This window comes from Loxodonta africana, chromosome 18, assembly GCF_030014295.1.
Source record: "Loxodonta africana isolate mLoxAfr1 chromosome 18, mLoxAfr1.hap2, whole genome shotgun sequence".
In the NCBI taxonomy this organism is placed as follows: domain Eukaryota; kingdom Metazoa; phylum Chordata; class Mammalia; order Proboscidea; family Elephantidae; genus Loxodonta; species Loxodonta africana.
In genome coordinates, this window is record NC_087359.1 from 50846038 (window position 1) to 50872657 (window position 26620).

The window sequence follows — 26620 nt, forward strand, 5'->3', positions numbered from 1 at the left end:
GGGGCCATAATTTCAGGGTTTCCTGCAGTCTGTGTCAGACCATTAAGTCTGGTCTTTCTGTGTGAATTTGAGTTGTGTTCTACGTTTTTCTCCTGCTCTGTCTGGGACTCTCTGTTGTGTTTCCTGTCAAGGTGATCATTGGTGATAGCCAGGCACCATCTAGTTCTTCTGGTCTCAGGCTGGTGGAGTCTCAGGTTCATTTGGTTCATTAGTCCTTTGGGGAGTATTTTCCTTGTATCTTTGGTTTTCTTCATTCTCCTTTGCTCAGAGTGGGATGGAACCAATTGGTGTATCTTAGATGGACACTCACAGGCTTTTAAGACCCTAGACGCCACTCACCAAAGTGGGATGTAGAACATTTTCTTAATAAACTATATTATGCCAGTTGACCTAGATGTCCCTCAAAACTATGGGCCCCAGCCCGAGCAACTCTGTCCCTCAGAGTGTTTGAATGTGTCCAGGAAACTTCTTTGCTTTTGCTTTGGTCCCATTGTGCTGACTTTCCCTGTATTGTATGTTGTCCTTCGCTTCACTGAAGTAGATCCTTGTCTACTGTCTAGTTAGTGATTTCCCCTCCCCCTTAATTTTTTTTTTTTAAGCAAATATAAGAATCTATTTATGGTAATTTAGGGGTGGGGAAGGAACTTGACCAAAATACAGTACACATTAGCCACTAAATAATAAAATAAAAATGTTATCCATTCACTCTTTTCTAATTACTCCTCTGGGTTGCTGTTTTTAAAGGAATTACACACGGATCTATCTGACATTGTAGAAGGCATATTGAATACACATGACACCACAAAGGTGAGTCTAGCTAGGACTAGTTTATCCTTTTCTAAAAATACCACGCACTCTGAGTTGGGGTGTGTAGCTTGTATGAGTGCTTGAATGTCTTCTGCATCATATTCACCAGGTACTTGTCTGGGCCTGTGATTAAAATGCCTCCGCATTGTCTCTGAAGATAATCCATCCCATCTTTAAATAACTTTATTAAAAGTAAGATATATAAAAGTACCATAAGCCTATTGTAATCATTTTATAAGAAATAGACATAACCCTGGATAGCTATAATTTATAATTTATTTATCGCATCTTAATAAGTTCCGATAAAGGCTAACATTATATTGAGTGAAAGAAATGACACAAAGGTATACATACTGTATGATTCCATTTATATGAACTTTCAAGGACAGACGAAACTCACAAAAGGTAATAAAAGAATAGTGATTTTATGGGTTGAGGGATTAACTGGGAGGGAGCATAAGGATATCTTTAGCTCCTCGAATTTTAGTCCTGATTGTTCAGTGTAAAATTCCATAGAACTTTACCAGAGCTCATCTGCCATTAAGCTATATGGCACACATTCCTCTTTACCACCTATGCCTGAGGTATAAACATTACATGGCAGTGCTGCAGATCCTCTGGTTTTTTTATGAATTAAATTAGAATAATAGAATTAAATATTGTTCTGAATATGGAGGAACAAAGGGATATACTGTATCAATGGTCGGATAAATTTGCTTCTATTCTGTGTTTTATGTTTTAAAAACTGAATAATACTATATAAGCCATTCTGTAGCTTTTTTTTCTTTTAACAATAAATCAGCATTTTTCTAAATTTCACGATTATTTATTAAGCACGTTCCATGTGCTAGGTCGGAAACCCTGGTGGCGTAGTAGTTAAGTACTATGGCTGCCAAACGAGATCGGCAGTTCAAATCCACCAAGCGCTCCTTGGAAACCCTCTGGGGTGGTTCTACTCTGTCCTATAGGGTTGCTATGAGCCGGAATCGACTCGAAGGCAGTGGGTATGTGCTGGGTGGAGCCCTAGCTGCGCTGTGGTTAAGAGCTTGGCTGCTAACCAAAAGATCAGCAGTTCAAATCCACCAACTGCTCTGTGACGGGGCAATTCTGTTCTGTCCTATAGGGTCTCTATGAGTCAGAATCAACTGGATAGCAGCTGGTTTGGTTTGGTTTTTAGTATGTGCTGAGTATAAAATAACATATGTAGAGATTTGATTTCAGTCTTTTCAGCCTCTGCATAAAAAAAAAAAAAAATTTAGTGTTCCATTATGAGTATGCCATGATTTATTCCTGTATCTTTTAAATCGTATTGCTATGGTCAAAGAGCTATTTTCAAAGGCAAGAGGAATACTAAAGATGGGTGGTTATGGAAGTAATTGAGAGTTCTGATAACATGGTAGTATGAAATGAACAAGCCCCCAAGTCAGAGAGCTCTTTTTGGGCATCATGCGTTATGCATCCAGGTGTTTTCAATTTCTCATGCTGTATTTGAAAAAAACTCCTCATAGTACTTCCTCTTTGTTATAGGTGAACCAAACAATTTTAAACAGTGACCATGATGAGAAAGATAGTATAATCCAATGTTAGTCATAGTCTAAAGTGGCTTACCTGCTCCCTCTTTCTGCCTTCTGCTTTTTGAAAGTGCACTTATTTATTTGTGTAAAGAAAAAAAATGAAGAAATTGGAGCTTTTGTTTCTCTTCCATTCTCTTTAGTTTGTTTCTACACCTGTCATTTGGAAGATTTTTTTAACTACTAAATCCCTCGCATCTCACTTGTTTGATTATAATGCAACTTTTTTCCTACAAGTCAGCTTTTTTTCTTTTAAAAAATGTCTTCCTGTAATTTTCCTTGTTAATAGTGCACACTGCCATCATATTTGAGACATAAAAGAAAATGAGGGTAAATAATGTTAAGAGAACATCATTGTTATCATTAAATAGTAAAAGCTAAGAACATTATTATTCATCTAGGATTGTTAGGTAATGATTGAGCACATGAAGTAAAAACATTTGGTTTTATTTTTGCCTGGCGAGAAAAGTATATTGGCTTCTATATGCAATTTTTGATACATCTTGACACTACAAAAATGTCACGTTACTCAGTTTATAAAAGTAATGTTCAGTTGTATTTTAGGAAAACATGATATAAATATTCATTAAAAAACCCAGTGCGTTAGATTCTGTCAAATCTCTAAGAAGTGTGATAATGTTGCCAGAATATCCTTCTTTGACAAGTATTAGATATACCATACCATACCCATTACCAATGAGTCAATTCTGACTCATAGTGACCCCGTAGGACAGAGTAGAACTGCCCCTTAGTTTCCTAGGAATGCCTGGTGGATTTGAACTGCCAGCCTTTTGGTTAGCAGCCATAGCACTTAGCCACTGCGCCACCAGGGTTTCCTAGTATTAGGATGAAAGAGCATGATTCAGAAACTCTGATTTTTGGTTTCAGAATGATTAACCAATACCAGTTGCCATTTAGTTGACTCCATCTCATGGCGGCCTGTATGAGTTATAGTGGAACTGTGCTCCATAGGATTTTCAGTGGTTGATTTTTCAGAAATAGATCACCAGGCGTTTCTTCCAAGGCATCTCTGAGTAGACTTGAGCCTCCGACCTTTTGGTTAGCAGCCGAGCACATTAACTGTTGGCACCACGCAGGGACTCCTCAAAATTATTAAATACTCCTTTTTGCCTACCCAGAGCCTCTAGTGGTTTTCCATAGGTAACCCTTGAAGCAGAAGCTATTTTGAGTTATTTCCCATGTCTTATTGGAGAAAGGAGATTGTTGATGATACATTATCCCCATTACCATTAACTGCTTTAACAGAGTTACAGATAGCACTTGTAAAAGTTTTGTCATTTTTAAACTTGTGCTAGCTGGCCTACTTTTTCAGATAAACGTATAGCAGCTACTGAAAATTATTGGTTTGCTTTTAGAGAAATGACTAATATAAGTTCAATCAACCAGCATTGATTCCAATGCTATAAAAAATGAGGGCATTCTTAACACAAGATCTTTATGAACGTTTTCTCTCTTTTAGATGGGCCACCTTACTCTGGAAGACTATCAGATCTGGAGTGTGAAAAATGTTCTTGCCAATGAATTTTTGAATCTCCTTTTCCAGGTACGTTGATAATAAATGACAGGTCCAGGCGGTAGTAGTACCAGTAGTCCTGCACGGTTTCTGTTATATAGGAGCTAGAGCTACGACATCTCTGTCTCAGCTCGATCTTATTTACTTAACATTAGCTCATTGCTGGGCTGCAAAACCCCATATAATTAAAAAGAGAGCGCAGCTTTATTCTGTATACCACCTGAAAGGTGGTAAGATATAGCATGAGTGCCTGCTGAAGCTTCTCAAAATCATGACATGGAAAATAGGAAAGCAAAATGTAGCTGATTATGTTTGTTTATCTTATAACTCATGGTAGAGCAGCATGTAGACATATAGAGAACAATTTTAAATTGCGAAAACTATGATAATTTGCTATTTTTCTTCATTGTTATCTTTTTAAAAGGCCTGTCCTAACTAAGTAGGCAGTGTGAGCAGAAGGATAACATAAAAAGTCAACTATAAATTTTTCAAAGTGTACAATCTCTCCAGTTAGGAGTTTTAGCTACAAGGCTGTTTCTTAGTTTTTATTCTTTGGAAGGTCTAGGAAAGATTGAGGGGAAGAGGGAAGAAAAGCTGCCAGGAGTAAACACTAAGTCATAGTGCTTGCCAGATTTTAACTATTTTACTGTAGTTTCCTTGCTCTATTTTTGAAGAATAATTTGTTTTACATTTTTCATAGTTCTTTATAAATATTTAAATTTATTTAATAGTGATGTTTTAGTTTCCCCTTATTTTATTTTCCTTCCCTTATAAAAGCCCTCTTGTGAAGATCAGAATAGTTTGGTATCTTTACATCTATCATGATCTTCCATTTTAAATAAATAGCTAGTCTGTGACAGCTATGTTAAAATAACTTAAAAATCAGTCTCTTTCTGACAGCTAATGACTAATTATTGCATACTTAAAACGTATGTAATGTAGTAAACTTAAAATGTTCATTTAAAGCAATTGATTGCTTCACTATCAGTTTCTAGCAGGGATTCAAGTTGATAGCTTTATAAAATATGTACAAAAATTACATAAATCATCACTTTAAAGTGACCTGAATTGCTTGGTAAAGTAGAACTTGAGCAGCTAATTTCATCTCATTTAGGTAACATCCTTACTAATAGGTTCTGTAGGCTCTTTTCCTATTATTAATTTTGTCTTTTATATTAAATATACCAACATTTGATCACCTAAGTTTATTTCTGAATCATTTTTTAGCTCTTACGTGGCATGGTAGTTTGATTTTTCATATTGCCTTCCCCATTTTCTCATTCTTGTCAGGGACTTGAAGTAGCACTATTTTTGTCTGATTCTAACTTGTGATGTACAGGCATATATTTGAGACTTGCTTCTGTGTGAAAAGCCAAAGGATTTTTACAGTGAATACTCATATACCCACTACCTAGATTTTATCATTACATTTTCCTATACATGCTTTATCTCATATTCAGATTGGCTTTTAAAACTATATACTGGTTTAATATATGCATAAGCAGATGGTTACATTAAGTTGTTTTATTGTTTGTATTTGTCTTAACGTTAGTAGAGTTAGCTGGTAGCTTTACTGATTGAAGATTGAATTATCCTCTTATTTTGTTTGCCAAGATCCTACCCTTGGTTGTGTGTTTTGGGTATTTAAGTCTGGCATGTGGAAGTGTCAATAGAATTAAAATTCTGAAAACAGTCCCTGTCTTCACTGCTTTTTTGTAAGCTCTGTGCTTAATATTTAGCTGAGGAAGTGTGCCAAACATAATCAGGGTTTTCTCTCTCTGCACTTGTCAGAAAGTGTGAAGTGTTAAAGGGTGTGGTAGGCAAAATAATGCCCCCACCAAAAAAAAAAAACCCTAATCCCCAGAACCTGTGAATATGTTACCTTACATAGCAAAAGGGACTTTGCAGATGTACTAGGTTAAAGATCCTGAGATGGGGAGATTATCCAGGTAGAGTCATACTGATCACAGTAGCCCTTATAAGTGGAGAACCTTTCCTGGCTGTGGTCAGAGAGAGAGAGGGGTGACACCAGAAAAAAGGTTAAAGAGATACAACATCGCTGGCTTTGAAGAGAAAGGGCCATGAGCCAAGGAATATGGGTGGTCTCTAGAAGCTGGAAAAGGCAAGAAATCATTCTCCCCTAGAGCCTCCAGGAGGAAACGTAGCTTGGCTGACCTTGATTTTACTCCATTGAGACTTATGTTCAACTTCTGACCTACAGAAACTGTAAGATAATAAATTTGTGTTTTTTAAGCCACTAAATTTGTGGTAATTTGTTAACAGCAGCTGTAGAAAACCAATACAGAGGGAGTAATCCACATTCATGGATTGGAAGGCTCAGTATTGTAAAGATGTCACTTCTGTTTAAGTTGACTTGTAGCTTTGGTGCAATCACAATCAGAATCCCGAGAGGCTTGTTTTTGTCGTTATTGTTGCTTGCATGTTTTTGTGGAACTTTACAAGCTGATTCTAAATGTGTATAGATGTGCAAAGGGCCAAAAATAGTCAAGGTAATATGGAAGAAGATCAAAGCTAGAGGACTTACGTTACCAGATACTGTGACTTATTATAAAGTGACAATTAAGACAGTGTGATATTTGCATTAAATTAGACCAGTGGAACAGAATAGAGAGTCCTTAAACATACCTACCCATACGTGATCTTTGATTTATAACAAAGATGATATTGCAGTACAGAAGAAAAGGAGTAAGGGATGGTCTTTTCACTAAATGGTGCTGGGTCAGTTGGTATCTGTGTGGGGAAAAAAAAAAAAAAAAAGAATCATTATTTCTACCCCAAACCATACACAAAAGTTAATTCCAGGTAGATTAAAGATATAAATATGAAAGGTAAAAAAGTAAAGCTTCTAGAAAATAATGTAGGAAGATACCTAACTAACTTTGAGGTCACAAAGAATTCTTAAATAGAACACAGAAAGCACTCATCATAAATGAAAAGATTGTTAAGTTGAACTTCATTAAAATTAAGAACTTCTTTATATTAGAAGTTCTTTATATCCAAGACACCATTAAGAGTGAAAAGCCACAGAATGGAAGAAGATATCTTCAGTTCCTATATCCAACAAAAGACTTGTATCTAGGGCATACCAAAAACCAAACCAAACCCACTGCTGTAGAGTTGATTCCGACTCATAGTGATCCCACAGGACAGAGTAGAGCTGCCCCATAGCGTTCCCAAGGAGCAGCTGGTGGATTCAAACTGGCAACCACTGTGCCACCAAGCATACAGACAACAAAAATCATTAAGAAAAAAACAGAATCACAGTATAAAAGTGCTCAAAAGATATTTCACAAAAGAGAATATCAAAATAGCTAATAAATTTATGAAAATGGACTAACCTCATTAGTCATCATGGAAATATATATTAAAACCACACTTGAAATACTATTAGACACCCAGCAGTGTGGTTATGTATTATTATATGTTGGTAAGACAATGAGCACCTGGAACTCTTGTACATTGCCTGTGGGAATATAAATTGGTAGAACCACTTTGGAAAATTGTTTGGCAATATTTACGAAAGTTGACCATATACATATCCTGTGAGCCATAAAGTCTACCCCTGAAGAAACTTGTGCATATGTGCACCAAAAGACATAGTAGTATGTTCTTTTAAGGACTATTTGTTAATAGCCAAAGATAGAAAATAGCCCAAATACCTATATCAACAGGAGATGGATATGCATACAGTGGTATACTTTCTTGCAATGAAAATGAATAAACTAATGCTACACAAAGCAGCATGGGTGAATATTACAAAACATAATATTGAGTGGAAGATGCCAGACCCAAAAGTTCAAAATCTATGATGGTAGAATTCAAGGCAGTGAATACTTTGAAGGTGTGCAGTACCGCCTGGGAAGGGTCACAAAATGGGGTTTCTGGGAAGCTGGCATTGTTACGTGCCATCAAGTTGGTTCCGACTTATAGCAACCCCATAGGACAGAGTAGAACTGCCCCATAGGGTTTCCAAGGAGCAGCTGGTGGATTCAAACTGGCAAACTTTTGGTTCGCATCAGAGGCCTAACCATTGCACCACCAGGGCTTCTCTGGGAAGCTAGTAATGGTCTATTTCTTGACTGAGCTAGTAGCATTCTATTTCTTGACTGGGTGATGCTTATATAGATGTGTTGACTTTGTGGAAAGTCATTGAGCTGTATGTTTAGGATTTGTACACTTTTATTATATTTCAATTTTTTTTTTAAGTTTGCTTACCAAAAAACAGGTATCAAAAGCCCAGTGTCTATCGGTGTTGTTGGGTACTATCAAATCGGTTCTGACTCATAGCAAACCCGTGTACAACAGAATGAAACACTGCCCAGTCCTGTGCCATCTTCACAGTCCTTGTTATGCTTGAGCCCATTGTTCCAGCATGTCAATCCATCTCGTTAAGCGTTTTCCTCTTTTTCCCTGACCGTCTGCTTTACCAAGCATGATGTCCTTCTTCAGGGACTGATCCCTCCTGATAACACATTCACAGTATTTGAGACGTAATCTTGCCATCCTTGCTTCTAAGGAGCATTCTGGTTGTACTTCTTCTAAGACAGATTTGTTTGTCCTCTTGGCAGTCAGTGGTATATTCAGTATTCTTTGCCAGCACCACAATTCAAAGGTGTTAATTCTTCTCTGGTCTTCGTTATTCATTGTCCCTCTTTCGCATGCATATGAGGCAACTGAAAACAGCACGGCTTGGGTCAGGCACACCTTAGTCTTCAGGGTGACATCTTGGCTTTTCAACACATTAAAAGAGGTCTTTTGCAGCAGATATGCCCAATGCAATGCCTCTTTTGATTTCTTGACTGTTGTAGATTCAAGTAAAATGAAATCCTTGACAACTTCAGCCCTTTCTCCGTTTATCATGATGTTGCTCATTGGTCCAGTCATGAAGATTTTTGTTTTTATGTTGAGGAGTAATCTGTGCTGAAGGCTGTGGTCTTAATCTTCATCAGTAAGTGCTTCAAGTCCTCTTCACTTTCAGGAAGTTTTGTGACATCTGCATAACACAGGTTGCTCACAAGTCTTTCTCCAATCCTGATGCCCCGTTCTTCTTCATATAGTCCAGCTTCTCAGATTATTTGCTTAGCTATACAGATTGAATAGGTATGGTGAAAGGATACAACCCTCACACATACCTTTCCTGACTTTAAACCACACAGTATCCCCTTGTTCTGTGCGAACAACTGCCTCTTGATCTGTGTACAGGTTCCTCATGAGCACAGTTAAGAGCTCTGGAGTTCCTGTACTTCACAATGTTATCCATAATTTTTTATGATTCACACAGTCGAATGCCTTTGCATAGCCAATGAAACACAGGTAAACATCTTTCTGGTATTCTCTGCTTTCAGCCAGGATCCATCTGACATCAGCAGTGATATCCCTGGTTCCACATCCTCTTCTGAATCCAGCTTGAATTTCTGATGTTCCCTGTCCATATACTGCTGTAGCTTCTTTTGAATGGTCTTCAGCATTTTACTTGTGTGTGATATTAATGATATTGTTCAATAATTTCCACATTCAACTGAATCACCTTTCTTGGGAATAGGCATAAATATGGATCACTTCCAGTCAGTTGGCCAGGTAGCTGTCTTCCAAATTTCTTGGCATAGACATGTGAGCACTTCCAGCGCTGCATCTATTGGTTGAAACATCTCACTTTGTATTCTGTCAATTCCTGGAGCCTTGTTTTTCTCCAATGCCTTCAGTGCAGCTTGGACTTCATCCTTCAGTAGCATTTGTTCCTGATCATATGCTACCTCCTGAAATGGTTGAACATCCGCCGATTCTTTTTGATGTAGTGACTCTGTACTCCTTCCATCTTCTTTTGATGCTTCCTGCATTGTTTAATATTTTCCCTGTAGAATCTTTCACTATTGCAACTCGAGGCTTGAATTTTTTCTTCAGTTTTTTTCAGCTTGAGAAATGGCAAGTGTGTTCTTGCCTTTTGGTTTTCTATCTCCGGCTCTTTGCACATGTCATTATAATACTTTACCTTGTTTTCTTGAGCCGGCCTTTGAAATCTTCTGTTCAGCTCTTTTACTTCATCATTTCTTCCTTTTGTTTTAGCTGCTCAGCATTCAAGAGCAAGTTGCAGAGTCTCTTCTGACATCCATTTTGGCCTTTTTTTTTTTTTTTTTTCTTTCCTGTCTTTTTAATGACCTGTTGCTTTATGAGTCAGAATCGACTCAATGGCACTGGGTTTGGTTTTTTTTTTTGCTTTCTAAAATGTATGATGTCTTTCCACATCTGGTCTTCGGTCATTAGTGTTCAATGTGTCAAATCAGTTCTTGAGATAGTCTCTAAATTCAGGTGGGAGGTACTCAAGGTCATACTTTGGCTCTCGTGAACTTGTTCTAATTTTCTTCAGTTTCAACTTAAACTTGCATAAAGTGCAATTGATGGTCTGTTCAGTAGGACAGTGGATAAACAAACTGTAGTATATTCAAACAGTGGAATACTATTCATCAGTAAAGAGGAATGAGCTACTGATAATCATAACATGGATGACTCTCAAAAACGTTATCTGTACATTTCATTGTTATGTAAATTTACCTCAAAAGGTAAACAAACCTGTAAACAGATATTGAACCTACTTAATGATGTAATGCTGATGTAATTGAGAAAGGCTGTACTAGTGTCTACAATTTACTTTGAAATGTTGTTGTTGTTGTTAGGTGCCGGCAAGTGAGTTCTGACTCATAGCGACCCTATGCACAACAGAACTAAACACTGCCCAGTCCTGCGCCATCCTTACAGTCGTTGTTACGCTTGAGCTCATTGTTGCAGCCATTGTGTCAGTCCACCTCGTTGAGGGTCTTCCTCTTTTCCACTGACCCTGTACTTTGCCAAGCATGAGGTCCTTCTCCAGGGACTGATCTCTCCTGACAGCGTGTCCAAAGTATGTAAGATGCAGCCTCGCCATCCTTGCTTCTAAGGAGCATTCTGGTTGTACTTCTTCCAAGACAGATTTGTTCGTTCTTTTGGCAGTCCATGGTATATTCAATATTCTTCGCCAGCACCACAATTCAAAGACGTCAGTTCTTCTTCAGTCTTCCTTCTTCATTGTCCAGCTTTCACATGCATATGATGCAATTGAAAATACCATGGCTTGGGTCAGGCGCACCTTAGTCTTCAAAGTGACATCTTTGCTCTTCAACACTTTAAAGAGGTCCTTTGCAGCAGATTTACCCACTGCAATGCATCTTTTGATTTCTTGACTGCTACTTCCATGGCTGTGGATTGTGGATCCAAGTAAAATGAAATCCTTGACAACTTCAATCTGTTCTCCATTTATCACGATGTTGCTCATTGGTCCAGTTGTGAGGATTTTTGTTTTCTTTATGTTGAGGTATAATCCATACTGAAGGTTGTGGTCTATGATCTTCATTAGTAAGTGCTTCAAGTCCTCCTCACTTTCAGCAAGCAAGGTTGTGTCATCTGCATAATGCAGGTTGTTAATGAGTCTTCCTCCAATCCTGGTGCCCTGCTCTTCATATAGTCCAGCTTCTCATATTATTTGCTCAGCATACAGATTGAATAGGTATGGTGAAAGAATACAACGCTGATGCACACCTTTCCTGAGATTAAACCAATCAGCATCCCCTTGTTCTGTCCAAACAACTGCCTCTTGATCCATGTAAAGGTTCCTCATGAGCACAATTAAGTGTTCTAGAATTCCCGTTCTTTGCAATGTTATCCATAGTTTGTTATGATCCACACAGTCGAATGCCTTTGCATAGTCAATAAAACACAGGTGAACATCCTTCTGGTATTCTCTGCTTTCAGCCAGGATCCATCTGACATCAGCAATGATATCCCTGGTTCCACGTCCTCTTCTGAAACCGGCCTGAATTTCTGGCAGTTCCCTGTCAATATACTGCTGCAGCCAGTTTTGAATGATCTTCAGCAGAATTTTGCTTGCATGGGGTATTAATGATATTGTTCTATAGTTTGCACATTTGATTGGACCACCTTTCTTGGGAATAGGCATAAATAGGGATCTCTTCCAGTCAGTTGGCCAGGAAGCTGTCTTCCATATTTCTTGGCATAGACAAGTGAGTGCTTCCAGTGCTGCATCTGTTTGTTGAAACATCTCAGCTGATATTCCATCAATTCCTGGAGCCTTGTTTTTCGCCAGTGCCTTCAGAGCAGCTTGGACTTCTTCCTTCAGTACCATCGGTTCCTGATCATATGCCAGCTCTTGAAATGCTTGAACATTGACTAATTCTTTTTGGTATAATGACTCTGTGTATTCCTTCCATCTTCTTTTGATGCTTCCTGCGTCATTTAATATTTTCCCCATAGATCCTTCACTTTTGCAACTCAAGGTTTGAATTTTTTCTTCAGTTCTTTCAGCTTGAGAAACACCAAGCGTGTTCTTCCCTTTTGGTTTTCCATCTCCAGCTGTTTGCACATGTCATTATAATACTTTGTCTTCTCGAGAGGCCCTTTGAAATCTTCTGTTCAGTTCTTTTACTTTATCAATTCTTCCTTTTGCTTTAGCTGCTCGACGTTCGAGAGCGAGTTTCAGAGTCTTCTCTGATATCCATCTTGGTCTTTACTTTCTTTCTTGCCTTTTCAGTGACCTCTTGCTTTCTTCATTTATGATATCCTTGATGTCATTCCACAGCTCGTCTGGTCTTCAGTCACTAGTGTTCAGTGCGTCAAATCTTTTCTTCAGATGGTCTCTAAATTCAGGTGGGAGGTACTCAAGGTCATATTTTGGCTCTCGTGGACTTGCTCTGATTTTCTTCAGTTTAGGCTTGAACTTGCATATGAGCAATTGATGGTCTGTTCCACAGTCGGCCCCTGGCCTTGTTCTGACTGATGATATTGAACTTTTCCATCGTCTCTTTCCACAGATGTAGTCAATTTGATTTCTGTGTGTTCTATCTGGTGAGGCACATGTGTACAGTCGCCATGTATGTTGGTCAAAGAAGGTATCTGCAGTGAACAAGTCGTTGGTCTTGCAAAATTCTATCATTCAGTCTCTGATATTGTTTCTGTCACCAAAGTCATATTTTCCAACTGCTGATCCTTCTTCTTTGTTTCCAACTTAGGCATTCTAATCGCCAGTAATTATCAATGCATCTTGATTGCATGTTTGATCAATTTCAGACTGCAGCAGCTGATAAAAATCTTCTGTTTCTTCATCTTTGGCCCTAGTGGTTGGTGCATAAATTTGAATAATAGTCATATTAACTGGTCTTCTTGTAGGCATATGGATATTATCCTATCACTGACAGTGCCGTACTTCAGGGTAGATCTTGAAACATTCTTTTTGATGATGAATGCAACACCATTCCTCTTCAAGTTGTCATTCCCAGCATAGTAGACTATATGATTGTCCTATTCAAAATGGCGAGTACTTTGAAATGCATTCAGAAAATAAGATGGATTGATGAGTGAGTTGAGAGATAGATGCAGGTATAGTAACATATTAATGTTAAAATCTAGGTGGTGATTATATGAGCATTCACTATAAAATTCTTTCAGCTTTTCTGTATGTTTGAAAATTTTCATGATAAAATGTTGAAAAACGTGTCAAGCCTTTTGTGATGGTCTTTAGGGAAGGTAAACAAGTGAGGGGACAAGAAGCTTTAAAAAGCATGTTCAGCATTAGTAGCAACCATTTCCTTAATTTGAGTCATGTTCAGATTTTCTCATCTACTGTATCCTCTTCGTATCCCCTTCACATTCCTTTTCAAGTGGCATGATAGACTTTTTAGATTTCAGGAAGGAAAATAATATCCTCTGTCAAAATATTACATTAAGATACTGAGTATTACTGAAATATTCTGAAAAGTGCTTGGTTTTTTCTTTTTTTCCTGTCCCATATACAGGTATAGAAGTTTGCCTCCATTGCAGTGGTTTGTTTAGTAACAAAACAAAACATAAAAACTAAAGTTAAAATTTTGCTTAAGTGGATCATTAAAAAAAAAAAAAAACATTTAAAATACTTACTAATAATCCATCAGTTGAAAACTCTTGCTAATGCAAGTTCTCATTTAGAAAGTAGATCTCATGTAAAAAAAGTGAATTATTATGCAGTCTAGTCAGTGCTACCAGTCAATAAAGTTTATTATTTTTTTCCTAGGTGTGTCACATAGTTCTAGGGTTAAGACCAGCTACTCCAGAAGAGGAAGGACAAATTATTAGGTAAGTTTGTAGTTCAACTCTAACTGTATCTTTTTCATTATATAATTGAAATTTCTAACCCCTGAAATATATTAGTTACTAAAGTGAGAGCATATCCCATTTCATTGTAATCATTGTAGTAAAACCCATTTTCTCAAAATAATTACACATTGAAATGTTTTTGTTAAAGCACATTTCTAGCCAAGGGCATGGATTAATTTAGAATTTAAGTTGCATTTAATATTAAAATTGCACTGAATACTAAATTTAAATTTTTTACATGTAAAAGATAACAATTTTTCTTTACTACAAAAACAATTCATGCCTAACTTGCTGTGTAAACTTTCACCAAAATCTCAGTGAAATATTTTTTTAAAATTCTTATTATAGAAAAATTAGAAAGTAGAGCTACACAAAAAATACCTGTAATCCCACAAATACCTGTATTAACACATAATTGCTGTTGACTTTTTTTTTATATTCACACATATGCATGAGTACAATAGAATTTAGCAAAAATGGAAATATTCAGAAATACTGCTTTATTTCTTGCTTCTTTTTTCACTCCAGATCATGTAAAATGCTTTTATATATTAGTAAAAGCCATCTATAACATATTTTTTTACGCATATTGCCCTTAGAGATTTATTCAGCAGAAACGTATTCAGTAAATTTTACATTTTCCCTCCCTCCAGTTTTGTTGTTGTTGAGAATATGCACAGCAAAACATACACCAATTCAGCCATTTCTACATGTACAATTCAGTGACATTGATTACATTCTTCAAGTTGTGCAACCATTTTCACCCCCCCTTTTTTTTTCTAAATTGTTCCTCCCCTATTAACATAAACTTACCGCCTCCTGAAGTTCCTGCTATTGTCAATTTGTTGGCATATAACCAGCTGTTAAAAGAGCATAATGCTCAAGGCAGACATTCTTTGCTAGTTAAACTAAATTTTTGTTTGATTTTAAGAAGACTTCAGGGGATATTTTTGACTTATGTTTTAAAGATTATCTCAAGGGACTAGTTTCCAGGGTTCATCCAGCCCCCATGGCTCCAGAAAGTCCAGAGGCCATGAGAATTTGAACTCGTTCTGCATTTTCCCCCTTTTGATTAGGATTCTTCTATAGAATCTTTGATCAAAATGTTCAGTAATGGTAGCTGGGCACCATCCAGTTCTTCTGGTCTCATGGTAAAGGAAGCAGTTGTTCATGGAGGCAATCAGCCACATGTTCCGTATCCTCCTTCTTTTGCTGACTCTCCTTCTTCCTCTATTGCTCCAGGCAAATAGTGACCAATTGTCGTTCCTCGGATGGCTGCTTTCAAGCTCCTAAGACCCCAGGCACTATGTAATGAAGTAGCATGTAGAACAGAAGCACTAAACATGTTATTGGGCCAGTTAACTGGGATGTCTCCTGAAACCATGACCTAAACCTCCAAACCAACTGTGAGGTTTTTGGTTGTACAAAAGCAGCCTCAGAAGCTACTCTTTTTTGTTGTTGTTGTAAATATATCTATCACACAACTTTTGCCAGTTCAGCTTTTCACAGGTATAACAGAGTTTTGAATCACTGACTAGTACACCGTGTTCATCCCGTTATTACCTCTATTTTTATTAATATAAATATGATTGAGCAATTTTGTAGTAAAGTTTGTGTGCCTATTCTTAAGGATTTGCTTAGGATAAAGTACTTGGGGTGAAATACCTGGGTTACTAGGTCTACAGACTTTTATAGATACAATTCAATTGTTAATTTGCTGTTATCTGCCATCGAGTAGGCCCCCAATTCACGGTGACTCCATACACAATAGAACGAAATGTTGCGCAGTCCTGTGCCATCCCCGTGATTGGTTATAGACTAGACTGTTGTAATCTATAAGGTTTTCATTGGCTGATTTTTGGAAGTAGATGACCAGGCCTTTCTTCAGCATGCAAGCCACTACAGTACAACAAACTGACAAATAGGGGATGGAAATTTGCCATACGTCCTAGCAGTTCACTCCTAGGCATCTACTCAAGAGACGTGAAAACATACATCTGTACAAAAACTTGTACACCAATGTTCACAGAAGTGTTATTCACAATAGTCAAAACGTGGAAGCGATCCAAATGTTCATCAGCTGTTGCCTGGATAGACAAAATGTGGGATACCAATAAAATGAAATACTATTCAGTAATTAAAAAGTACCAACTAGAGAGGCGGGCCAAGATGGCTGACTAGGTAGAAGCTACCTCGGATCCCTCTTGCAACAAAGACTTGGAAAAACAAGTGAATCGATCACATATATGACAATCTACGAACCCTGACCATCAAACACAGATCTAAAGACTTGACCTGAGTGACAGAGACTGAGAACGAACAACCACGGGGAAGCAGCAACTGTTTTCAGAGCCTGGAGCCAGGATCCCAGTCAGAAAACCTTGGCGCCGGGCTTTGGACTGGGCGCAGGGGAGCTGAGCATGGCATCCTGTGATGGCGCAAACACAGGACGCAGCCCTATCCCCCATAATTGACCTAGGGGGAAGCCCAGCCAGTGCACGCAGGCAGTGCAGCGATGCGGCTGACAGGAGGAGAAGTCACCGGGAGGCAGTGACTGGTTTTGGAGCCGAGAGTGCGGCATCCCAGCCGGGGATCTTGGCGCGGGGCTTTGAACTGGGAGCGGAGGAACTAACCACAGCTTCTGAGACAGCGCAAGCACAGGACGTGGCCTGACCCTCGGGGGCAATCTCTACCCAGCCAGCGCACACAGTGGATGCCCTTCTCGGGAATCTCAGATAAAACAGTCATCCCAAGCAAGATAAGTAACTTTGGCTATATTCTGGGGTCCTCCTCTCTCCTATTTATCTGAACCCTCCCCTCCCCTTCCCAGGCGGCTTCATTAACATTGGAATTTCCTGAGCCAGACAGCGAACTGCCCTGCGGTTTTTCTTTCTTTTCTTTTGGTCTTTTCCTAACCCATTCTCCTGGCCTGAGAGAAGCAGCTACAAAAAACCCAGGGACCAAAAATCCTTCCCTAACTGGACTAAAAACACAGAACCAGCTCCAGCCAAGCATATGTGATCCACAGTCTTGGGCTTTCATCCCTATAGGGAACAAGGTGGCTATTATAATGCAAAGGCATTTCTGATAGGGATCTGACTATAAATGTTTTAGCAGATTACTGGAAAGACAAGTTTCCCAGGTCTGATATCTCTGCGTATTCAACAGAGCCCACACTGACCGACAACAGGGAACTGAGGGCTGAAGCTCCCTCCAGACCACCTAGCCTCCGGCCTTAGGGGTCTAAGGAGGGTGACACCTACCAATCTGTAGAGGTACTTGCATTGGGGGCCTAAGGTACAGCTGCAGAGCCCACCCACCAACGTGCTTTAGGAATAGAGACACACCTACCTCACTGGCACTTGGGGGAAGCCTGTCAGCATCCTGCCCCCCACCCCCGGAGTGTGAAACCCTGCTGCTACTAGAATCTGGTACACACAACTATCACCACTACTTCTCTAGGTGGATAGGTGACAGTCTGCACCACACACTTGGTGACACAAAGTCAGATTCTACTTAAGAATAGTGAATGGACTCTTAGGCTTACATATCTGGTAACAGCCCAAACCAGCTGGTAATAGGACATAAGTGATTCAAGGGCTACAACAATCAAGATGCAATCTAGTAGCCCATCTACATATATTGAAAGAAAACAAAACAAGGTAAGACTCAGTGAGCAAATATAGGATAAATCACTACAATATCTTAGTGATGGCTCGGAGACAGCAGTCGATATCAAACCACATAAAGAAGCAGACCATGATTGCTTCTACAACTCCCCATATTAAAGAATCAAAATCTTTCCCAAATGAAGATACAATCCTGGAATTGCCAGATACAGAATATAAAAAACTAATTCACAGAATGCTTCAAGAAATCAGGGATGACCTCAGAAATGAAATAAGGCAATCTACAGAAAAAGCCAAGGAACACACTGATAAAGCAGTTGAAGAACTCAAAAAGATTATTTAAGAACATAGTGGAAAAATTAATAAGTTGCAAGAATCCATAGAGAGACAGCATTCAGAAATCCAAAAGGTTAACAATAAAATTACAGAATTAGACAACGCAATAGCAAGTCAGAGAAGCAGACTTGAGCAGTTGGAATGCAGAGTGGAAAATCTGGAGGACTAGGGAATTGACACCAATACAGCTGAAAAAAAATCAGATAAAAGAATTTTAAAAAATGAAGAAACCCTAAGAATCATGTGGGACTCTATCAAGAAGAATAACTTGTGTGTGATTGGAGTCCCAGAACAGGGAGGGATATCACAAAACACAGAGAGAATAGTTGAAGATCTGTTGGCAGAAAACTTCCCTGACATCATGAAAGACGAAAGGATATCTATCCAAGAGGCTCATCGAACCCCATTTAAGATTGAGCCAAAAAGAAAATCACCAAGACATATTATCATCAAACTTGCCCAAATCAAAGATAAAGAGGAAATTTTAAAAGCAGCCAGGGATAAAAGAAAGATCTCCTACAAAGGAAAATCAATAAGAATAAGTTCAGACTACTCAGCAGAAACCATGCAGGCAAGAAGGCAATGGGATGACATATATAGAGCACTGAAGGAGAAAAACTGCCAACCAAGGATCATACATCCAGCAAAACTCTCTGAAATATGAAGGCGAAATTAAGACATTTACAGATAAACACAAGCTTAGAGAATTTTAAAACCAAACCAAAGCTACAAGAAATACTAAAGGAAATTGGTCAGAAAACCAATAATATCAGATACCAGCACAACACAAGGTCACAGAACAGAACATCCTGATATCAACTCCAATAGAGAAATCACAAAAACAAATTAAGATTAATTTTAAAAAGAAAATAACGCTCAAAACAGGGAATCATTGAAGTCAATATGTAAAAGATCACAATAATCAAAAAGAGGGACTAAATACAGGTGGCATAGAACTGCCATATGGAGAGGGATACGAGGTGATATAGGACAATGCAAGTTAGGTTTTTACTTAGAAAAATAGGGGTAAATATTAAGATAACCACAAAGAGGTATAACAACTCCATAACTCAAAATAAAAACCAAGAAAAACATAACAACTCAGCATACATAAAGTCAAATACTATGAAAATGAGGAACACACAATTTACAAAGAAAAACGTCTCAGCACAAAAAAGTAAGTGGAAAAATGAAATTGTCAACAACAAACATAAAAAGGCATCAAAATGATAGCACTAAACACATACTTATCTATAATTACGCTGAATGTAAATGGACTGAACGCACCCATAAAGAGACAGAGAGTCTCAGACTGGATAAAGAAACACGGTCCATCTATATGCTGCCTACAAGAGACACACCTTAGACTTAGAGACACAAACAAACTAAAACTCAAAGGATGGAAAAAAATATATCAAGCAAACAGTAAGCAAAAAAGAGCAGGAGTAGCAATATTAATTTCTGACAAGATAGACTTTAAAGTTAAATCCACCACAAAGGATAAAGAAGGACACTACATAATGATTAAAGGGACAATTGACCAGGAAGATATAACCATATTAAATATTTATACACCCAATGACAGGGCTGCAAGATACATAAAACAAATTTTAACAGAACCGAAAAGTGAGATAGACACCTCCACAATTATAGTAGGAGACTTCAACACACCACTTTCGGAGAAGGACAGGACATCCAGTAAGAAGCTCAATAGAGACATGGAAGACCTAATTGCTACAGTCAGCCAACTTGACCTCATTGACTTATACAGAACACTCCACCGAGCTGCTGCAAAGTATACTTTTTTTTCTAGCGCACATGGAACGTTCTCTAGAATACACCACATATTAGGTCATAAAACAAACCTTTGCAGAATCCAAAACATCGAAATATTACAAAGCATCTTCTCAGACCATAAGGCCATAAAAGTGGAAATCAATAACAGAAAAATTAGGGAAAAGAAATCAAATACTTGGAAACTGAACAATACCCTCCTGAAAAAAGACTGGGTTATAGAAGACATTAAGGAGAGGATAAAGAAATTCATAGAATGCAATGAGAATGAAAACGCTTCCTATCAAAACCTCTGGGACACAGCAAAAGCAGTGCTCAGAGGTCAATTTATATCGATAAATGCACACATACAAAAAGAAGAAAGAGCCAAAATCAGAGAACTGTCCCTACAACTTGAACAAATAGAAAGTGAGCAACAAAAGAATCCATCAGGTACCAGAAGAAAACAAATAATAAAAATTGGAGCTGAGCTAAATGAATTAGAGAACAGAAAAACAATTGAAAGAATTAACAAAGCCAAAAGCTCGTTCTTTGAAAGAATTAAAAAAATTGATAAACCATTGGCCAGACTGACTAAAGAAATACAGGAAAGGAAACAAATAACCCGAATAAGAAATGAGATGGGCCACATCACAACAGACCCAACTGAAATTAAAAGAATCATATCAGATTATTACGAAAAATTGTACTCTAACAAATTTGCAAACTTTGAAGAAATGGATGAATTCCTAGAAAAACACTAGTTACCTAAAAGAAAAAAATTTTTTTTCTACCTAAACTAACACAAACAGAAGTAGAACAACTAAATAGACCCATAACAGAAGAAGAGATTGAAACGGTAATCAAAAAAACTCCCAACAAAAAAAAGCCCCGGCCCGGACGGCTTTACTGCAGAGTTCTACCAAACTTTCAGAGAAGAGTTAACACCACTACTACTAAAGGTATTTCAAAGCATAGAAAATGACGGAATACTACCTAACTCATTCTATGAAGCCACCATCTCCCTGATACCAAAACCAGGTAAAGACATCACAAAAAAAGAAAATTACAGACCTATATCCCTCATGAACATAGGCGCAAAAATCCTCAACAAAATTCTAGCCAATAGAATTCAACAACATATCAAAAAAATAATGCACCACGACCAAGTGGGATTTATACCAGGTATGCAAGTCTGGTTTAATATTAGAAAAACCATTAATGTAATCCACCATTTAAAGAAAACGAAAGACAGAAACCACATGATCTTATCAATTGATGCAGAAAAGGCATTTGACAAAGTCCAACACCCATTCATGATAAAAACTCCCAGCAAAATAGGAATTGAAGGAAAATTCCTCAACATAATAAAGAGCATCTATACAAAGCCAACAGCCAACATCACTCTAAATGGAGAGAGCCTGAAAGCAGTTCCCTTGAGAATGGGAACCAGACAAGGATGCCCTTTATCACCACTCTTATTCAACATTGTGCTAGAGGTCCTAGCCAGAGCAATTAGGCTAGACAAAGAAATAAAGGGCATCCGGACTGGCAAGGAGGAAGTAAAATTATCTCTATTTGCAGATGGCATGATCTTATACACAGAAAACCCTAAGGAATCCTCCAGAAAACTACTGAAACTAATAGAAGAGTTTGGCAGAGTCTCAGGTTATAAGATAAACATACAAAAATCACTTGGATTCCTCTACATCAACAAAAAGAACATCGAAGAGGAAATCACCAAATCAATACCATTCACAGTAGCCCCCAAGAAGATAAAATACTTAGGAATAAATTTTACCAAAGTTGTAAAAGACCTGTACAAAGAAAACTACAAAGTACTACTACAAGAAACTAAAAAGGACCTACTTAAGTGGAAAAACATACCTTGCTCATGGATAGGAAGACTTAACATAGTAAAAATGTCTATTCTACCAAAAGCCATCTATACATACAATGCACTTCCGATCCAAATTCCAATGACATTTTTTAATGTGATGGAGAAACAAATCACCAACTTCATATGGAAGGGAAAGAAGCCTCGGATAAGTAAAGCATTTTTGAAAAAGAAGAAGAAAGTGGGAGGCCTCACTCTACCTGATTTTAGAACCTATTTATACAGCCACAGTAGTCAAAACAGCCTGGTACTGGTACAACAACAGGCACATAGACCAATGGAACAGAATTGAGAACCCAGGTATAAATCCATCCACATATGAGCAGCTGATATTTGACAAAGGCCCAGTGTCAGTTAATTGGGGAAAAGATAGTCTCTTTAACAAATGGTGCTGGCATAACTGGATATCCATTTGCAAAAAAATGAAACAGGACCGATACCTCACACCATGCACAAAAACTAACTCCAAGTGGATCAAAGACCTAAACATAAAGACTAAAACAATAAAGATCATGGAACAAAAAATAGGGACAACTTTAGGAGCCCTAATACAAGGCATAAACAGAATACAAAATATTACCAAAAATGACAAAGAGAAACCAGATAACTGGGAGCTCCTAAAAATCAAACACCTATGCTCATCTAAAGACTTCACCAAAAGAGTAAAAAGGCCACGTACAGATTGGGAAGGATTTTCAGCTATGACATCTCCGACCAGCACCTGATCTCTAAAATCTCTATGATTCTGTTAAAACTCAACCACAAAAAGAGAAAAACAGCCCAATCAAGAAGTGGGCAAAGGATATGAACACACACTTCACTAAAGAAGATATTCAGGCAGCTAACAGATACCTGAGAAAATGCTCTCGATCATTAGCCATTAGAGAAATGCAAATTAAAACTATGATGAGATTCCTCCAACAAGGCTGGCATTAATCCAAAAAACACAAAATAATAAATGTTGGAGAGGCTGCAGAGAGATTGGGACTCTTATACACTGCTGGTGGGAATGTAAAATGGTACAACCACTTTGGAAATCTGTCTGGCGTTTTCTTAAACAGTTAGAAATAGAACTACCATACAACCCAGAAATCCCACTCCTGGGAATATACCCTAGAGAAATAAGAGCCTTCACACGAACAGGTATATGCACTCCCATGTTTATTGCAGCTCTGTTTACGATAGCAAAAAGCTGGAAGCAACCAAGCTGTCCATCAACGGATGAATGGTTAAATAAATTGTGGTATATTTACACAGTGGAATACTACGCATCGATAAAGAACAGTGACGAATCTGTGAAACATTTCATAACATGGAGGAACCTGGAAGGCATTATGCTGAGTGAAATGAGTCAGAGGCCAAAGGACAAATATTGTATAAGACCACTATTATAAGATCTTGAGAAATAGTACAAACTGAGAAGAGCACATACTTTTGTGGTTATGAGGGGGGAGGGAGGGTAGGAGAGGGTTATTTACTGATTAGTTAGTAGATAAGAACTACTTTAGGTAAAGAAAAGGACTATACTCAATACACGGAAGGTCAGCTCAACTGGACTGGACCAAAAGCAAAGAAGTTTCCGGGATAAACTGAATGCTTCAAAGGTCAGCGGAACAAGGGCGGGGGTTTGGGGACTATGGCTTAAGGGGACTTCTAAGTCAATTGGCAAAATAATACTATTATAAAAACATTCTGCATCCCACTTTGAAATGTGGCGTCTGGGGTCTTAAATGCTAACAAGCGGCCATCTAAGATGCATCAATTGGTCTCAACCCACCTGGATCAAAGGAGAATGAAGAACACCAAGGTCGCACGATAACTATGAGCCCAAGAGACAGAAAGGGCCACATAAACCAGAGACTTACATCATCCTGAGACCAGAAGAACTAGTTGGTGCCCGGCCACAACCGATGACTGCCCTGACAGGGAGCACAACAGAGAACCCCTGAGGGAGCAGGAGAATAGTGGGATGCAGACCCCAAATTCTCATAAAAAGACCAGACTTAATGGTCTGACTGAGACTAGAGGAATCCCGGCAGTCATGGTTCCCAAACCTTCTGTTGGCCCAGGACAGGAACCATTCCCGAAGACAACTCATCAGACATGGAAGGGACTGGACAATGGGTTGGAGAGAGATGTTGATGAAGAGTGAGCTACTTGTATCAGGTGGACACTTGAGACTGTGTTGGCATTTCCTGTCTGGAGGGGAGATAGGAGGGTAGAGAGGGTTAGAAACTGGCAAAATTGCCACAAAAGGAGAGACTGGAAGGGCTGACTCATTAGGGGGAGAGTAAGTGGGCGTATGGAGTAAGGTGTATATAGGCTTATATGTGACAGACTGACTTGATTTGTAAACGTTCACTTAAAGCTCAATAAAAATTATTTAAAAAAAAAAAAGTACCAACTACTGATATCAGCTACAGCATAGATGAATTTCAAAATCATTGTATTATTTTATTTATATGAAATGTTTTTAAAAAGGAAAATCTATAGAGACAGAATCTAGAGTAGTGGTTTCCTGGGGCTGAGGGCAGTAACAGAGATTAACTACAAATGGCATGAAATGTCTTTTTGGGGTAATGGAAATGTTCTAAAACTGTATTTTGGTGCTGGTGGCACGCATTTGGAAATTTATGAAAAATCAATGACCTGTACACTTGAAACAGGTAGGTTTCATGGCCTGTAAATTATTCTCCAATAAAGCTATGTAAAAAAAAAAATCATTGTGATGAGTGATAATGGTCTTAGGACCCTTGAAACTGGTTTATCAAAGGAAATAATATTTTACTAATTGTACCACGACAGACTCTGAATGCTTCTATTTGTTTCATATTTTTCCTTTGTAAAGAATCTTAATGATAATTTATGGGTATTGTGGTCATCTGTTTCACATTGCTTTTTTTTCTTGAGTAGTTACACTTTTTCCTTTTTTTAAGTTTTATTGTAGTAAAATATATATAACAAAACATTTTGCCATTATAACCATCAACTGTACAATTTAGAAAAAAAATCAACTGTACAATTTAGTGATACTACATTCTCTGTGTTGTATAACCAACATGACTATCCATTTTCAAATGTTTTTCATCCCCCTAAACAGAAACTTGGTGCCCCTTAAGTCATAAGTCCCAATTTTTGCCTTCCCCCAGCCCCTGGTAACCACTAATAAACTTTTGTCTCTGTGCATTTGCATTATCGCTATTTCATATAAGTCGCATCATTATTTGCCCTCTCGTGTCTGACTGACTTTACACAACTTCCTTCAATGTATTGACTTTCTTTTGTATGTACAGAGGATGGTTAGAACGAGAGAGCAGATATGGTCTGCAACCAGGACACAATTGGTTCATCATCTCCATGCAGTGGTGGCAACAGTGGAAAGAATATGTCAAATATGTAAGTAAGATTCCTGTTTATATTTTTCATGGAATTTCTCAGCTCCATCAGATTTTGCATGACCACTGGCCATTAATAAAATGCTCCACTGGAGGTAAAGACTTATTGAAGGGGAAGGTAATGAATATTTATTGGATACTTGCTTTGTGGTCACACTTAGATATATAAATTGTCTTCCCTTGCAACAATCCTGTGTGGAAGATAATATTTGGGATGGTGGTGCCTGTATATGTCATCCACCTTCCAAAATAAAAAACCAAACCCATTGTCATCAAGTTGATTCTGACTCATAGCAACCCTACAGGACAGAGTAGAACTGCCCCATAGGTTTTCCAAGGAGCAGCTGGTGGATTCGAACTGCCGACCTTTTGGTTAGCAGCCAAACGCTTAACCACTGTACCACCAGGGCCCCGTTATGCCCCTTACATGTCTCATTTAATCCCCAGAACATCCCTGTGAGGAAGATGGTATTACATTCATTGTACATGTGAGGAACCTGATGCTAAGAGAAAAAGTACATTGAAATATCTTTTTTAGGGTGAAAGATCTAAGATCAAATGTAAGGATTGACTTTAAAGCCCACATTCATTCAACCACGTCATTCACATTATCTTTCATTAGTTCAACTTTTTCCATCAAAAAGTTGAAGACCCTCAGAAAGGGCCGTATAAACCAGGGACAACATCAGCCTGAGACCAGAAGAACTAGAGGGTGCCCAGCTACAACCCATGATGCCCCTGATAGGGAACACAACAGAGAACCCCTGAGGGAGCAGGAGAGCAGTGGGATGCAAACCTCAAATTCTTGTAAAAAAGACCAGACTTAATGGTCTGACTGAGACTAGAAGGACCCCGGAGGTCATGGTCCCTAGACCTTCCGTTAGCCCAAGAGAGGAACCATTCCCAAAGCCAATTCTTCAGACAGGGATTGGACTGGACTATGGGATAGAGAATGATACTGGTGAAGAGTGGGCTTCTTGGATCAAGTAGACACATGAGACTATGTGGGCAGCTCCTGTCTGGAAAAGAGAGGGCAGAGGGATCAGAAGCTGGCCAAATGGACACGAAAATAGAGAGCGGAAGGAAGGGGTGTGCTCTCTCATAAGGGGGAGAGCAACTAGGAGTATATAGCAAGGGGTATATAGGTTTTTGTATGAGAGATTGACTTGGTTTGTAAACTTTCACTTAAAGCACAATAAAAATTAAAAAAAAAAAGTTCAGGACCCTTTGGTAAGAAGTATTAATGACCTATTTAGAAAGTTAATTTCAGAGCTGATATTAGTTCTGAATTTCAGAGCTAACGTTAGTTCAGAATTGCTAAAAGATAATTTACCATTGGCCAAATAAAGAGTTAAAGAGGACAATCTCATTACTTAATATTCTGGAGACATATATAAAACAAATTGTTTTCAGAATTAGAAATCTAAAAATGCCAGGAATCAAATATCTCCATTGTTGGGCAAGTCAGTTGATGTATAGAC

General features: G+C 38.3%; 1 protein-coding gene across 8 annotated transcripts in view; it reads left to right on the top strand.

The window, feature by feature from the left end:
* USP32 (ubiquitin specific peptidase 32) overlaps positions 1 to 26620 on the top strand; it is a 205463-nt gene that overhangs the window by 118290 nt on the left and 60553 nt on the right. For all 8 annotated transcript variants that reach the window (XM_064271349.1, XM_064271351.1, XM_023553508.2 and 5 more), the window contains 4 exons: positions 745 to 807; positions 3859 to 3942; positions 14027 to 14088; positions 25038 to 25140. In XM_064271349.1, coding sequence (XP_064127419.1) covers positions 745 to 807; positions 3859 to 3942; positions 14027 to 14088; positions 25038 to 25140 — 312 coding nt within the window. The remainder of the gene's footprint in view (positions 1 to 744; positions 808 to 3858; positions 3943 to 14026; positions 14089 to 25037; positions 25141 to 26620) is intronic.